We start from the raw sequence: 15537 nt of genomic DNA on the forward strand, positions 1-15537 counted from the left end.
GAATTGACCACCTGGTGTTTAGACTGTTGTAAGAACGTAGCATCTCCGAACGGAGGAAAAGAGTGTACATGTGCCGTTAACGTTATTACACAATACCGTTTTAAGCCACTAGATGGCAACATTGACCATGGAATAGTTATAGTCACGAACTAAAGTTCTACTTCCTAACTTGAAGGGAATTCGTGTTGATGTATGTGTTTCTAGCCTACTATTTCAGCCTGATAAGCATAATAGTGCATTTATGTATGATGAGCTGCAGAAAGATCATTTGTATGAAATTAGAATCTAAGTTGTATTTTGTTCTTTTCTTTCAGACTATATATGTATGTGATATGTATACATGTGTGTGCATATTGGCAACTGAATATCAATGCTGGAACAATACAGAGTTAAACCCATCTCTTCTTCGTCCTATATTCTGACCGATATACCATCCAGTATAGTGCCACTACCCTACCCCGAATCAGTGCAACCTTATAATCTCCCCAATATTGTAGATTTTAGGTCTACTGTAAGTTTTGTGTGTGTGTGTGTCGCATGTCTGCTTTACTTTTGTAGGCTATGTTTAGCTTTGATGCAGTTTGTCCGAAGCAAGTCGGTTGTCAGAGGAAATACTAGCTGCAATGCTCAAATATACGGAGCACAGGAGATGTCATTGCAAGATATTTTTGTGTATCGAGACAATGTACGCTCATTTTACTAAATCGTGCACACATTTTACTAAATTGTGCACTCATTTTACTAAAATGTGCTCTCAAAACCGGCACACGATTTAGTAAATTGTGCGCAAGTTTTACTAAATTGTGCTCTCAATTTACAACAATTAAAATGAGAGCACAATTTAGTAAAATGAGCGCACTATTTTAGTAAAACGTGTGCACAATTTACTAAATCATGTGCACATTTTACTAAATTGTGAGCACGATTTACTAAATTGAGAGTACAATTTTGTAAAATGAGTGCACAATTTAGTAAAATGTGCTCACGATTTAGTCAAATGTGCACACAATTTAGTAAAATGAGCGCACGTTTTCTGGATATATACCAAAAAATATCTTGCAATGACCCCTCTAGGGTTCCGTAGGATAGGCTAGGCCTACAACATTTTATTCTTGAAAATTGGGCTACTGACGGCAAGGAACATTCAATGAAATGCTGCTTTTTAAACAGGCGCCTGCATTTGGTAGTGCTATTGTTTGCTTCCCCTTAGCCTACTGTTTACAAATCAGTTTTCCATGCAGGAGTCAAGGACGTGGAATACTGCGCGTGGTTTGATTGACAGCCTTGTAATCTTGTAACAGAGAAAGTTGGCTATAAAGTCTAGACTTTGGACAGAAAACGAATATATTGCATATAAAGCCTAGCTGTCCCAGCAACTAGCCAAAACACTGATTTGATACACAGATGTGTAACTGCCTTCATTGTTCCCAATGGTGGTTATGAAAGACAAAATACGCATACAACCCTCAATCCAGAGAATCCTGAACCCCCCTGCCCCACATGAAATGGGTGCCATTGGGTGCTGAAAGAGAGTGCCAGCAGCATGGACTGTAGCTTAATGCTTGTGAGTAAACATAGGCTAAGTCAAGAATGGTCTGAAACATGCAGTTATCCATATTATGCCATTGCCATTATGCCTATGCCATTTTTATCTTTGAGTTAGGGGTAGTTTTTAGTTACTTATTTTTAAAATTGATTTATTGGTGACGAAAACAGGCACAATCATGCATGAGAAAACATGCATTTTAATCTTTAAAGAAGTTGGATGTATTCCAGTTGTTGTTTGATGTGGTATTCTGACTAGACCAATTTCTCTTCACTATCATATTCATAGAGTTGACAAATGTAACAAATCTCCTTTTTCTTTAAGACCATGACATCTCAGCCAGAATGAATTTGCAGAGAAAGAGTGCACAGACAAGTGAAAGTTCCATAAAAGCAAACAATGCAATCTCTTTCAGGCTTACGTGACAAAGACCACAAGGATTTAGACTCAACAGGACACAGCTGTTTCCAGAGTTAAGGCTATGTATGCAGCTTCTTGAAAACTTTGGCAAGCATCTTCATGGCCCATCCGTTCAATTCAAGAACAATGGAGGGAAAGAGGAGAGGATCAATTAATATTCTGCCATCTTTTGCTCAAAATTCAGGACCTTTTTGGTATGGATAATGTTGATAATGTTGTGAGAAATGTAAATAATTATTTCATTTAATGACCTGCAGAATGCTCATATAGAACAGGATGTGTCCTCATATGAACCCGCAGAATGGAATGACAACACAGATGCAAGTCTAGCCTAATGCACCTGTTATCCACTTCCTGTCAACCACATCCAAAAATACCCCATATTTGTTTGTTTTTTCAATTCAATTGCCAAAATATTGTAGGCCTAATCACTATGCTGAATTGATTTAATTTTTTTGTTGTGTGATATGATATTGGAACTATAATGTGATATGATTTGTAACTTTGTCTTATTTATTTTATATCTAATTTAAAGTCGTTGTATTGCTGTCACCTGGAGGCCTATATCTTGTGACGTCAGATGTCTTGCACTACCCTACTCAGATTTCAACCAGACTTTCTAATGAGGACACACTTCACTCAAAGAATCTCCCATAGAATGTATGGGGTTCATTCGTAACGCAAACATAGCAGTCATCTACACATATTCCCCCCCTTCCGCTGCCACAAGTTGACATGTGAATACATCAGGCCAATCATGTGGTATGTTGTGAATACATCAGGCCAATCATGTGGTATGTTGTGAATACATCAGGCCAATCATGTGGTATTTTGTGAATACATCAGGCCAATTATGTGTTGTGATCTCGCAGCTGGAGCGAGGTTGGTATGTCGAGATTCGTGAAGCATTGGGCACGCGCAGTTGTACCCAAAATAGATGCCCGATAAGTGCCCAAAAAGAGTTGCAATATGGCTGCCGAGTGGAGGGACTTGTCTAAAAGGACTTTATTTCAACTTTGCATCTCCAGACATATTGAGTGAATGGCCGACAGGAAGTGTGTGGTCAGTTCCTTCTAGGAGGATGAATGGGATTAAGAGGAACAGTGAAAATGTTATGACAGTAAGTAGCATAATAGTGTATGGAAGTTTTCATGTATACTGATTATGGGATGTCAGTATAGGCATTTGTACAGTAATGAACAGTGAGCAGTGATATGCTAAATACTATAGTGACTTTTTATTTGTATAAACACTTTTCTTCACTAGAATAATTGATGTATAGAGTAAACTAAAAGCTATGGATGAATGTTTGTGGATATAATTAAATACTATTAAAATGATACTTGTAAAATGACAGGATAAACAGCGGGGAATATCAAAAACAATGAAGGAAATAAAATGTATTGTGACATACCACCATAAAATGGAAATACTCCAAAATACAAACATAACAAAATACAAACAGAACATAGTTTCAGTATGCTACTTCACAGACTGTTTTTAAAGGCATCATTTTTTAAGAATTAGTTTTGGATATTATTATTTTTATTCTCTATAGAAATCACATTTGACTTCTGCAAAGATATAAAGAGAAGCCATGATGCAATCATAATTCAAGATAATGAGAAAAGGTTAATAATATACTGTAATAATATCCTGATAAAGATGATTTGCTGCTGCATTCACTGCCAACGCCAAATGAATGAAGAGTTGCGAAGATTTAGTTGCAACAGAACCTGTCACAATCTGGATGGCATGTGTTGAACAAAGAGGATGTGCTGAAACTGTCTAGTTTTGTAATAAGAACGGACGACCAGCTTGGCTAAAGCACCATTATCCATTTTGGCTTTCATGAGGCCTTAAGGACACTTGATGTCACAAAGGTTAGGAGATACTTTGCCTCTCCCTTGGCTGTTTGAGTAGGCCTACCCATTTTGCAAATTGGGAGGTCTTTCAATGAAATGGGTTTAAAGGTCATGCATTTCAAATGATATGAAGTTATACATAAAGACCTGATTATTGAATATAGGGCATTTGTATTTGAGGTATGCTGTGTTCTTACTTTAATTCTATGTTTATATTTTCAGTTCCCTTCCATGTTCAAGAAAATAAAATGTACGCCTCTTGAGTGGACAGGTGTGTTGGAGGAGACCAAAGGTGGACTAACAGAACTGGGAAAAAAATCCTGCATACTGTTCATTTCACTTGCAATATTAATTTACTATGAATAACATTTCGGTCCATAGACTGAAACACCACATAACCTGGCGGAGGTCTACAGACCGAAACATTTTTCATAATGAATCAATATCGCATGCGAAATAGACAGTGAGCAAGAGTTTCAGTTCCCTCTAATGTAACATTAAGGCATATCATAACTCTCATATGTACTGGATCCCATCCATGCAGTTTGGAAAGAGAGAGCAATATCTACTGGAGCCTTGTCATACAGCTTCAAGCTGGTCGTCATCCCAGGGAAACTGAGTGTTACTTCCCTTCATCTCCTCTTTAATGACAGCTGTGAATTTCTTTTCATGCTCAGGATTGAAATGGTTTTTCCAGTCCCCTGATATACCTGTAAGTTAAAAAGAAAACATGAAACATTTCATTTGACATGGTTTTGAAACTTGGTTAGGCCATCTTGTGGCTACATTCTGTCATTACCTTTGCGAAGGAAAGCTGACTTTGTCTTGTCCAAAACCTCTTGTGGTACCAGTGAGTAGTTGGACATAGCATTGGTCTTCATAGTGTTGAAAGTGCAATGACTGACCACCTGCTCCAGGGTCTCCTCACTCATCTTTTGACCAAGGAAATCAGCAAAGCGTCTAACGACTCCTTTTAGGTCCTGGAAGAGAAAATCATGAACACGCGGCCACTGAGATGAGTGTTTACACAGAGCCCAGGGCCTCTCATTTAAAGGGCAGGCAAAATCTAAAGTCTAACTAAAGCTAATTTCACAATGAGGCAAAATCCATTTGCTAATTCAAAATCATGGCAAGATCCTCAAACACTAACACTAGCACAAACAAGCACAAACACTAGCAGCTCAATGCTCCCACATGTCCCAAAATGACTTCACTTCGTACACAAAACACTTGGGCTCATTGTGCGACTTTTCATTTTTCCTGTTGTTTACATTAGAGAGCGTGTAAATTAGTTTTAGCAAGTCAGTATGTGAGTTTTTTAATGCCTTTAAATAAGTCCAAACTCATACCTTATACAGGTCTTACCTCAACCATCTCCTCATAGGTAACGTACAGAATTCTATCACCCAGATCTGTGTTTCTCCAGCTCCTAACATGATTTGTCCACTTCCCAAATAGCACTTAAACAGAAATAACAAAGTAACTGTTTTGCGGTACATATATTATATACTCAATATATTGTAGGCTATTACATTGTTGTGCAACTTATACGTATATCTTACCTTTCCCTTCCAGAAATTTATCGATAAACTCTTCAAATGTGCCAGGATCATCAAGGAAACTGGCCATTTGATGGAAATAGAATGATGATACCATCACGTCTTTGGGGTTGCGAGCCACATATATAACCTGAGAAGCATATGGATGTTTCATAGAGAGAATGTTCTAGTGTAAACTTATACAAAAGTATTAAATCATTAAGACTTGATTTACATCAACATCAATTTACATTTAATTAAAAAGAAATAAAGGTACACACACAGTGGCTTGCAGAAGTATTAGCTATACATTTGTGAGGGAAATGGCTGGACTGTGGTGGCTTCTCTAGGTAGAATAATCATTTATGATCATGTAAGTCTCACCTTTATACTATTTGAATAATTTGTCATCAGGACCTCAAAACCATTGACAGTTGGATACTTATGCAAATATTTCAGCTTTTAAATTTATTAATTTTTAATCTTAGCAGAAAAAGAAACCCCAATCCCCCTCCCAATCTTCATTAATGCTGTTTTAACAAAGTCAGCAACACTATCCACTGTTTTTGACTGCATTTTTACTTTATACATTCTGCACTGTTGTGAAAAAATACTTCGCCAGTGGACTGGACTAATGAGCATAATTACCTTGGCTTTGGACGAGTAGAAAGAGGGAGGCATGAGGTTGTAAGGCATGTGTGACACCATCACTCTTGGAGGAGCAATTGTATCCATGACTAGAGCAGCACGCGTCTCCTCCAGCCAGGGAACTCTGTCCCAGTTTGGGATGGTCTGCACTGGAGTGAAGTCTCCTCCATTGAGGATCAAAGGCAGGATCTCCTGCATCCATGTGGTGCCTGACAAAAAAAAAACAGACATTAAATCTCAAAAGAAAAAAGTACTGGAATGGAATTTCATATCTAATACATTCAAATCTATAGGCCTATTTACGTATGAAATGTTAACACCAAAATGTATAGCAAGCGCAACATGCTGGTGCTTTATGTGATTATGCTGTTAATTAATTCTTAACATTGTCTTGAATGCAAATGCCTCATACCAGGATACTCGGTTAAAAAGTACAATCTGTGGTTAAAGGTTGACATTAAAGACACTTGGCCGAGCCAAAATAATATAAAATAAAAGCCAAATATATTTGACTTTTATTTTGGTTTTGAGATTCTGGCTCCCCCTAGTGTCACTATTTAACAATCACAAGAAATCTGTACCGCCGGGAGTTCCGATTACAACATTAGCCTACTGCTTCATGCCTCAATTCACAACAGGTACATTGTGGGAAACAAAACAAACTCTATTTATTAAAGTTACATTACGTTAAATAAGTGCCAAAATGTCCCCAAACGTTCATAAACAAGACAATTCAGACCGCCGACGTGTGCATACTTGTCTGCTGGATCGTGTTTATACCAGAAACATCCCTACCAATTACACATCACATTCTTGAAATAAAACCTGAGTGTAGGCCTTATAAAGAGTTCAAATACAAAAACAGTTAAGCCCATCTTCACAAATGTGCAAAATGTGCATGTTTTAATCTATTGTGCATTGTTTAGCCTATTACTTTCTGTCAAACTGAATTTTTTTTTTTTTTTATTATTTATTATTATTTGTTAAGAGGCTAAAATGAATCAAAATCGTCACAACCCAACAACAGTTTGACTGATGTCAAGTTAAATGTATATAGGCCTAGGCCTAAATCTATTTCTGTAAATTCATCAAAAATGGACAACTTTATGCATCTGATTTTGAACCCTTTTGAGCTCGTATCGTTTTTGTACACTAACTGAGGATTGATGCTTTAGTAAAACAACAACAAACCTAACAAACAGAAGCCTAGGCCTACCTGATTTTGGATAAGTGATGGCGAAAACATCGTCATCGTTGACCTGAAAATTCTCGAAATATTTCAAACTATCTTCAGAGTGTGCAATTCTTGGAAGTGGCAATCCGTGATAATTTAGATAGTTGCATTCCATTGTGTTAGTCCAGGTCTGTATATTAATTCCCTTTTGCGTGCGTGTGTGGGGAAAGCCGGCTAGTTTGAAGCCTTTATGTTGTACCAGCCTCTCTCCGTCTCTACTTGTGTTGGTGTGTAGCCAATCCTACGCTTGGAACAAAGCAAGCGAAATGCTTAGTCGTCCCTCCAAGTGAGACAGATCTCGGGTAGTTTGTATAGTGAATGCAACGGTACCACTGTGCCATTGATTTCTTATCTGAAAAAAAAACAGGGTATTGTATTTGTAAACGCTTTGTTTGGTGGCTCAGTTTACTCCATCACTTAACCTACTTAGTCACGGCTCATATTATTCCAATGAATAGATCTTTTCACAAGTTGAGGGAACCATCTCTGGCCAGGCACAAAACTAAGTTTAATTGGGAGGCATTTACAAGTCACATAACAAAGGCACTGTGTTCTGTATGATGGATAGTAGATAGTAGAACATTAGGTCTAACTGGAGTGAAACCAGAAACCCCCCTTCCCCCCATTTACACAAGGCGCTGCAAGGGGGCAGTTCTTACTGCCTGAGCAAAACTACCCACGTGGGAAAAATAACTCAAGGCAATAGTTCCAAATCCCCCAGGCACGTCCATTTCCATGAACTACAACAGGAGAGGAATGATGGGATTGGGAAACCGACTAACAGCAGAGTGCACTGGAAGGTCAAACTAAATGATGTAATCAAAATAATCCAAATGTACTCATCTGGAGTAAATAAATGTCACATTCTCAGAGTGCTTGTTTCAAAAAGGTACATTTATTACACATGTTCAAGGCTGGTTACGTGACAGTCATATTAAGAGTAAAAAAAAAACTTGCACAGCACAAAGATCTGATGAGATGTGCAGATGCCCTGGTAAGATCCCAGAGGTGCTAGATCAGGCCAGTTAAGAATGCACGCCCAATACGGACATTGCTGCACTCAACACAGACCTCAAACTGAGCACCAGTGAGATCAGCTCACTTCTTATGGAATGATGTCAGTGAAGAACTGAACAAGAGAGCCTTGGACAAGACTGGGAGAACTTCAATTCAATGCAATGCAACACATGGGAAACAAACACACACACACACACACACACACACACACACACACACACACACACACACACACACACACACACACACACACACACAGAACCTAGTCCACTTCAGATAAGTGAAAGGTCTGAAATGCCCCAGCCAATTCTCATTTGTTGCCCTTTCAAAACATGACTACAGCATCAAGCCAAGAGGTGACATCACTGTTAAATGTTATTTAATATCATTTGTCATAAATATTTTCATAATCTCATCTCCCATCTTCAGACTCCAAACAAAGTTTCAGCTGTTCCACACAGCTGAAATGACTCCTGGTAAGTTCAGCATTCCTGGAGCTACGCAGAGTCCCCGCCGGCTCAGTTGCTATGAACCAGAGTGATGAAGAGGAAGAGGGAGCACAGGGAGATGGCCCCAGTGAGCACAGCTTTAACCAGCAGCGCCGTCCAGCTGCCCAGCAGGAACATGTGGACAAACAGTCTGCAGAGACAAAATGAAGACACTGTGCATTAGGAATGGGACACAGTGCATTAGGAATGGGGCACTGTGCATTAGGAATGAAACAACAGAAGTCCAGTTTTAAGAGTGAGACTAGCTTGCAAAGTCCACCCCACTGATATATGAGGTTGCATAGATCAGGGATTCCCAAACTGTGGTCCGTGCACCACCGGTGGTACGCAAACTTCCACTAGGAGGTACGCGAGATGAAAAGGGCAATGTGGGAAAGGTGTTTTTTGTTTTTTTTATCTTAAGCCTATGTTCTCTTTGTTCTTTGTGTTTCATAATGTTGTTCTTCACATTGTTTTTTTTAGTGTGAGCTCATAGACCAGTGGCACATTTCGATTTTGTTATTTGTTATTATGTAGGGTGGCTAATTACAGTTTTTTTTCAGTCGCTAACAAGCGTTTGTCTAACCAGTTGTCACATTTTCAAAACTCTAAACACAATTAGCACAGCATCAGTCTTTTGTGGCCATACTATTCACACATTTCTTGTCGTTTTAACACAATTTGCAGTCAGTGAACACATTTCCACAATGCTTACATTCTCTTAACAGACAAGCTATACCTCCCAACAAAACTATGGATTGTTTTTGAAGTATTTACGAATGTTAACACACAACATCCCACAATAGCAAACACAATATTCAAAACCTTAGATACAGTATAAAAACCTCTGCTTCTGCTACCAAATGGTTTCATCCCAGGTGCATCGCCTTGGATAATGATGTGATGTTGATGAAAACATGTGGATTAGATACAGTAATTTCAACCCACCCCCACCCCTTTTATCTGGGCTTTATCTGGGCTCAGAAGTGGCATTCGCCCTATTAAGAGTTTATGTGCATTCAAAAATTATTTTGGAAACCTTAAGGTAAAAAAAAAAAAAACTCTTTAGGGCTGCTTTAAGGAAGGAAATGCAACTAGCTCTGATGCAAACAGGTGGCAGGCGAAGTCTTAAAACACTTCCTCTGCTTCAACTGTATTCCATAGGTTTGGTGTGAGTATGACCAAAGTCCTTTTAGGCAAGTCCCTCTACTCGATGGCCATATTGCAACGCTTTTTGGGCACTCATCAGGCATCCTATTCGGCAGAAATGCGCGTGCGAAAGGCTTCACGACACCAACCTTGCTCCAGCGGTGAGTTCACAACACATGATCAACACACCATATGATTGGCTCAATGTATTCACATCACACCACATGATTGGCACATGTTGACGTTTTGCAGAGGAAGGGGTGGGATGTGTAGACAACGTTACAAACTAACCTCATGCATTTCTATGGAGGATTTTTTGAGTGCTGTGTCATTAGAAAGTCTCTGGTATGACCTATTGAACATTGGTACGCCTACAGTACATATACAGTATGATCTTCTTAGCTAAGAATTTAGCTCAATCTAAGTGCACCATAAGATATGTTCACATGGCATCCATACGACATCTGACATCTTACATGGATGCCATAGGTCAAATATTCACATTCACTGTGGAATGTTAAATGGAAAGGTTAAATAAAGAGGTAAAGTAACACAGTAGTAAACATGCCCATGTTTACACAGCTTCGGAGTCATTGGACTGGTTATATGACTTTTTCTGGGGTGAGCGGAAAAACGAGCTTGCAACTCAGAAAGTCTCACGGTCTCGCTAACAAATTGCTTTACTGCACTTCACACATACACACCAGGCACCGGCTAGAGGTAGGTAGCAATGGAGTTTCTCAGCCAGCGAAAAGAAGCAGGAAGCGAGTAAACAGTTGTCGGATGAACAGGGAAAGAGGAAACGGCAGACTGACCGATTGAGGAGTGTTGTAAAATATGAGAGAGAAACCAGCGAGCAAAAAGCGAAACAGCGAAGAAATTGCCAAAAGGGGGTTCTTTAAAAGCTGATCCACTGAATTTTGGAATTTTTGCCAACTACGAGAGACACTTGGCCTTGGTAGAGGGCATAGTTCCCTTGATTTATTTATTATAATTATTATAAATATATTTTGGCAAGCAAATTTTTTAAACCACTACAACAAAATTCCCTGATATTCCATGACTATGCCCCAAAAATGATAAAATTCCCTGACTTTCCATGTCTGGAATAGACTTTGTAAAATCTTTACTTTCTATTCCAGAAATTCCTTGACCCGTGGGAACCCTGTATAATGGTTCTATAGAGGTCACTAGGCTCCGGTGGTGTTCTGTGAATGAGTATATGCTGTTTGCAGCACAATAAAAGTCTTGGAAATAATAGAATATGACATGATGTACGTATATCCGTAGTTCAAGTCTGCGAATCGAACCATAGGGGGCGTGCTGTTCAGTTAAAAAATGTACTGTGTACTAATAATAGAAAATTATACGGTACGGTATTACTGCAGTTCACATCTAACTAGTCTGTGGTATGCAACACTACAATGTAAAAAACAATGTGTGTGTGTGTGTGTTGGTATGTTAAGTTACTTACTCCATGAGGAAGGCCTTATATACACAGAGTCCAAGCAGCACTGTCACAGGCAGGCGGAAGCTCTTCGGCAAATCGTACCGGGTAAACATCCATACAACCGCTGCCATAGCAATGTAGTGCACCTGACCAATCAGACAGAGGGAAAGTAATCAGTCTTGAGGCCATTGATGTGAATGTGAGACAAGACAAGACAGAAGGAAGTAATTACTTACCAAACTTATGTTAGAGTCAAAGCTCATTTGGATGTATTTCCAATCAAATTCAATTCCTCGTGCCCCCACCCACAGTGGAATACACCTATCATGAGAATGTAAAATGAGGAAACTACTAAGTAAAACAAAAGGTAATTCCACAGTGCTTCTGATTAATATTCCGGTGCCTCAAGGGAGAGGACTGATCATGCAGTGAAAGGAAGGGATCTCTGGTGATACCTTTTCTTTCACGGCAAGAAATGTTATACTATATTCATTCAACCGTTTCTGTGCATGCTGTATGTTCACCTTGACATGACTAGCTCGGCAGTGGCCCAGCCCATGGCTGCTACCATGATCTTGTACTCTCCCTTCCCAGCGTTCCTTGACATGACAAGATGGAGGCCTAGCAGGTCTGCTAGATCGACAGTGGCCTTCATGAACTCCTGTGTTGGATACATGAGAAGGTTAATGATAACAGGTATTGCCCACAGCCTACATACTGACACAGATCTCCCACTCCCTTCCAGGTCTATTCTTTCAGTAAAAGTGTAGAGGGCACTTGTTGATCTAAGATGACTGGGAGGTATTGCACAATGTTGTAAATGGCGATCTATTAAAAATAGTTTCCATTCCCATGGTCTAAAGACAACAATGGATTAGAAACAAATGGAATGGAAACAAATTGTCTTTTTGAGAACTTCTAAAAATCACATTATATGAGATTTAATCTCTCCAAAACACTGGTGAGTGAAGAAATCCATACATGGAGCATTTAATCTACTGCTACTGGAAAATAAACACAATGTTGATGTTTTATACTTTAAGATACATACAGTTGACCATGTGTACTCATCTGAATTAAAACATGATCCACACTAACTGAAAATGAATTAAAATATAATCCACATCGCTCCAAAACAAATATCAAGCTAATTCTATTTTATTTCCATTTCATTCACTCCTATTTTGGAGTTTTGTGGAAATGCTTTGGTACAAATTAACAAATGAGATTAACTGAAAGTGGACAAGATAATGTAGACAAGTCAGTTATGTTATACTAAAATTACTTACTTTTACAATATATCAGGTGATGTTATGGTATATCAGGTGAAGTTACAGTATATCAGGTAATGTTACTGTATATCATGTAATAGCATTTTAAGGAATATAGTTATAAACTCTTTGGAAATAAGAGCTTAGCTACAGCCAACAGAATATAAAATTACTTGATGACAGAAGATATAATTTCAAAAACACAGTTGACACTGAGCATTACAAGCATCACTAAATCAATCAATGCAATTCTGAGAGCACTCTCTTACCCCAACAAAGTCATAAACGCCAGCCCCTCCTTCCCATGTAGGGAAAAAAGTAGCCAAGAACAGCATCTGAAAACATCATGAAAATGTGCAGTGATTAACCTGTTGCCAAACACCTCAGCTTCTTCTAAGCCTGCTGAGGAGCCGTTGAGAATGTGGAATCAAATTCATAGATGGAAGGACACGACTGTATGACAGCACTATACATGAATATAAAATTATAAGGACACTCCAGCATGTTTCAACCCAGAGGCCTGCTGTTAGAGCTCTTTGAATACTGTCAGTAGGGAAAACAATGGGAGGAAAAAACTATCTGTGCAACAGTAACAGCTTAGTAATAATAAAGAAATGGTATAAATTGGGTGACTGTACCGGAAATCAACTTATATAAATAGTATGGACTTGATAGGTAGTGACTAAAGAAAAGTGAGGTATGTTAAACAGGCACAGTGGTTGCATGTTGACTCCTGCATGAGTGCAAGTTGCACAGCACTTGCAATGACACATTGAGCCTCTTCAGTAGCACAAAAAGCAGTCTGCTTTAATGTTAGCTCCTGGCCACATATGGTAGCTTTGTAGCTGTCTGGCCATTCTCTCCACTACCGTGACAGCTACCTCAATGTTGTTTTCCTACCGGCAGTACTCTGTGAGCTCTATCATCTGGGTACCAGGTGAAACATGTCAGAGCGCCTGTGTCTGTTAAAATCTTAAACAGATGTGTGACAGAAAATAGCAACTCACTTTGCAAAGCTGCACAAATAGGTAAGTTGCCCCCGCTTGGACACACCTCCAAAAGGCATTGTATTCAGACCTGGGTGGACAAAGAGGTTACAATAACTACAAGTACTTGGTTTAAACCAGACATATTCAATGTTTTTTTTTTTTTTTTTTCAGGCCAAGGACCCAAGAGACAGGGCAGAGGGACCTCTATTATTGTGTAATAAAATTGTGTTGCTCATTAAACTGGACCAACAACACTATGTATTCAGGCAGAAAACATAACTATAACCTACTAAGTAAATTTAATGTCAATAATTCAGATTCCCCACTGAAGAGTGTTTTTGTAATCATTCTTTCGGAAGGGCTTTGTGGACCCTCTGTTGAACATAACTAGTTTACACAAAACATATTGAAATTAAAATATTTTGGATTATCTGAGTGAATGATTGTATGGTATCAATTTAGTACTAATAAATAACACCAAGAAATAACCAATAGACTATACAGTGGGGTTTATCCTACCCCAAGGATATGATGCTAACAACTCCTACCCTTACAATGAAACATAAGGCATGTGGACTACATAAGAGGATTAAGCAAAACCCATCCAAGCATATGCCTGGTATGGCAACACGTTTCACCTCACATTTTCACATTTCTATAAGGTCTACATTTAAAACTACTTCCTTTTTTTTTTTTTTACAATTATTACCATGAGTAGGCGTAAAGGCTATTTTCTTCAGCTGTCAGTAAAACTGTCTTATGGGTACAACCTTCTGATGTCTATTTAATCTACCAGGTTGCTGTTTCAAGCAATATTGTGCAATACTTCGCCATTATTATTTAAGCTATATAGAGATCAAGACAAATCGACAGAGAAACTTTTAATAAGCTGGTAAAGAAAAGAAGCATGTTGATACTTACAGCCCACTGCATTTGTACGTGATGAAATAAGGGAAATATGCCAAAGCAAAACAATTCCCGAAGTGAAAAAGCGTCATGGTCCACAACCCTGACGAACATAAAGATTCGTTTTAATTCAAATTCCCAGATAGTTCTGCACAGATTTGACAGTCAGCTACTAAGTTAGCTAGCCTCCATAGCTACCAATGTAATAATATGACAGCCTAACGTAAGATGTGGTTAAATAAGGGAGAGATAGAAACTAACGGCATCCTAAAAACATGCACTGACATGAGGAACCCTCGATTCTACAAAATACATGTTGGCCAGCCTGGCTAGCTAAGGTGACATTATGTTGCCTAGCACGCTTAGGGTGAGTCACTTCTGCTCCTAGACTAGATATGCTCACAAGTAAAATCAGCAAAAATTCAACGTACTTGCGCAAATTAATTTCACCCTTCTTTTCTTTGACCAGATTCAGCGATGAGTTTAAAAGCGATTAAATTCCTCGAACAGTTAGGCATAGATTGGGTAAGACAGGATAAAGTGGGGCCAGCTAATGCCGGAGTAGCTAGCTGATCTCGAGGCGGAAGTGCTAGTGTCCCACGTCGGTCCCACAATGAAACATCACGGACAGTCAAAACAATCGCATATTCGTTCCACATACCATCCATCGCACAGTGGCCTACGATTTAGAGTTTGTGTGTGTTTTAAGTATGACTTTCTCTGTTTCCAAATTATTTAGATTTTACTGCATCAGAATATAATTTCATTTTGACAGCCTTATCTGAAGAAATAAAAGGCTCTACATGGACTCTGTAGCCTACCTTTACAAGTATTTGACTGCGGCGTACTTTTGGTGTATTGATCTATGTCGTAGCAAGCAAGGTTCCAGCAAGCCTAGCGTACCTTGTCCTTTACTGAATTTTATGACAAGCAGAGAATTCTACCCCTGAGATTTTGAAATGTACCAGCACTAGATGACTGCAGTAAGATGCTTTACCACTAGATGTCCCCAAACG

At 38.9% G+C, this 15537-nt stretch overlaps 2 protein-coding genes and 1 long non-coding RNA gene across 3 annotated transcripts; 1 reads left to right on the plus strand and 2 right to left on the minus strand.

Annotated features, from left to right (window-relative positions):
• Positions 1 to 2957: 2957 nt before the first annotated feature.
• On the minus strand, positions 2958 to 7457 carry LOC125306013 (sulfotransferase 2B1-like). Its single transcript, XM_048261144.1, has 6 exons — positions 7234 to 7457; positions 6018 to 6226; positions 5394 to 5520; positions 5197 to 5291; positions 4631 to 4811; positions 2958 to 4541 (listed from the first exon to the last, which is right to left on the minus strand). Exons 1-6 carry the CDS (start codon positions 7364 to 7366, stop codon positions 4411 to 4413), a joined length of 876 nt encoding a protein of 291 aa, XP_048117101.1. The 5' UTR covers positions 7367 to 7457; the 3' UTR covers positions 2958 to 4410.
• Positions 7458 to 8127: 670 nt separating this feature from the next.
• tmem147 (transmembrane protein 147) lies at positions 8128 to 15132 on the minus strand. Its single transcript, XM_048260911.1, has 8 exons — positions 14953 to 15132; positions 14537 to 14624; positions 13634 to 13703; positions 12896 to 12961; positions 11880 to 12016; positions 11592 to 11676; positions 11380 to 11501; positions 8128 to 8907 (listed from the first exon to the last, which is right to left on the minus strand). Exons 2-8 carry the CDS (start codon positions 14611 to 14613, stop codon positions 8787 to 8789), a joined length of 678 nt encoding a protein of 225 aa, XP_048116868.1. The 5' UTR covers positions 14614 to 14624; positions 14953 to 15132; the 3' UTR covers positions 8128 to 8786.
• Positions 11968 to 14050, plus strand: LOC125305873. Its single transcript, XR_007195469.1, has 2 exons — positions 11968 to 12051; positions 13787 to 14050. It is a non-coding gene; the product is annotated as an uncharacterized LOC125305873 (long non-coding RNA).
• Positions 15133 to 15537: the final 405 nt, after the last annotated feature.

Source organism: Alosa alosa, chromosome 13, assembly GCF_017589495.1.
Source record: "Alosa alosa isolate M-15738 ecotype Scorff River chromosome 13, AALO_Geno_1.1, whole genome shotgun sequence".
Taxonomy (NCBI): Eukaryota; Metazoa; Chordata; class Actinopteri; order Clupeiformes; family Clupeidae; genus Alosa; species Alosa alosa.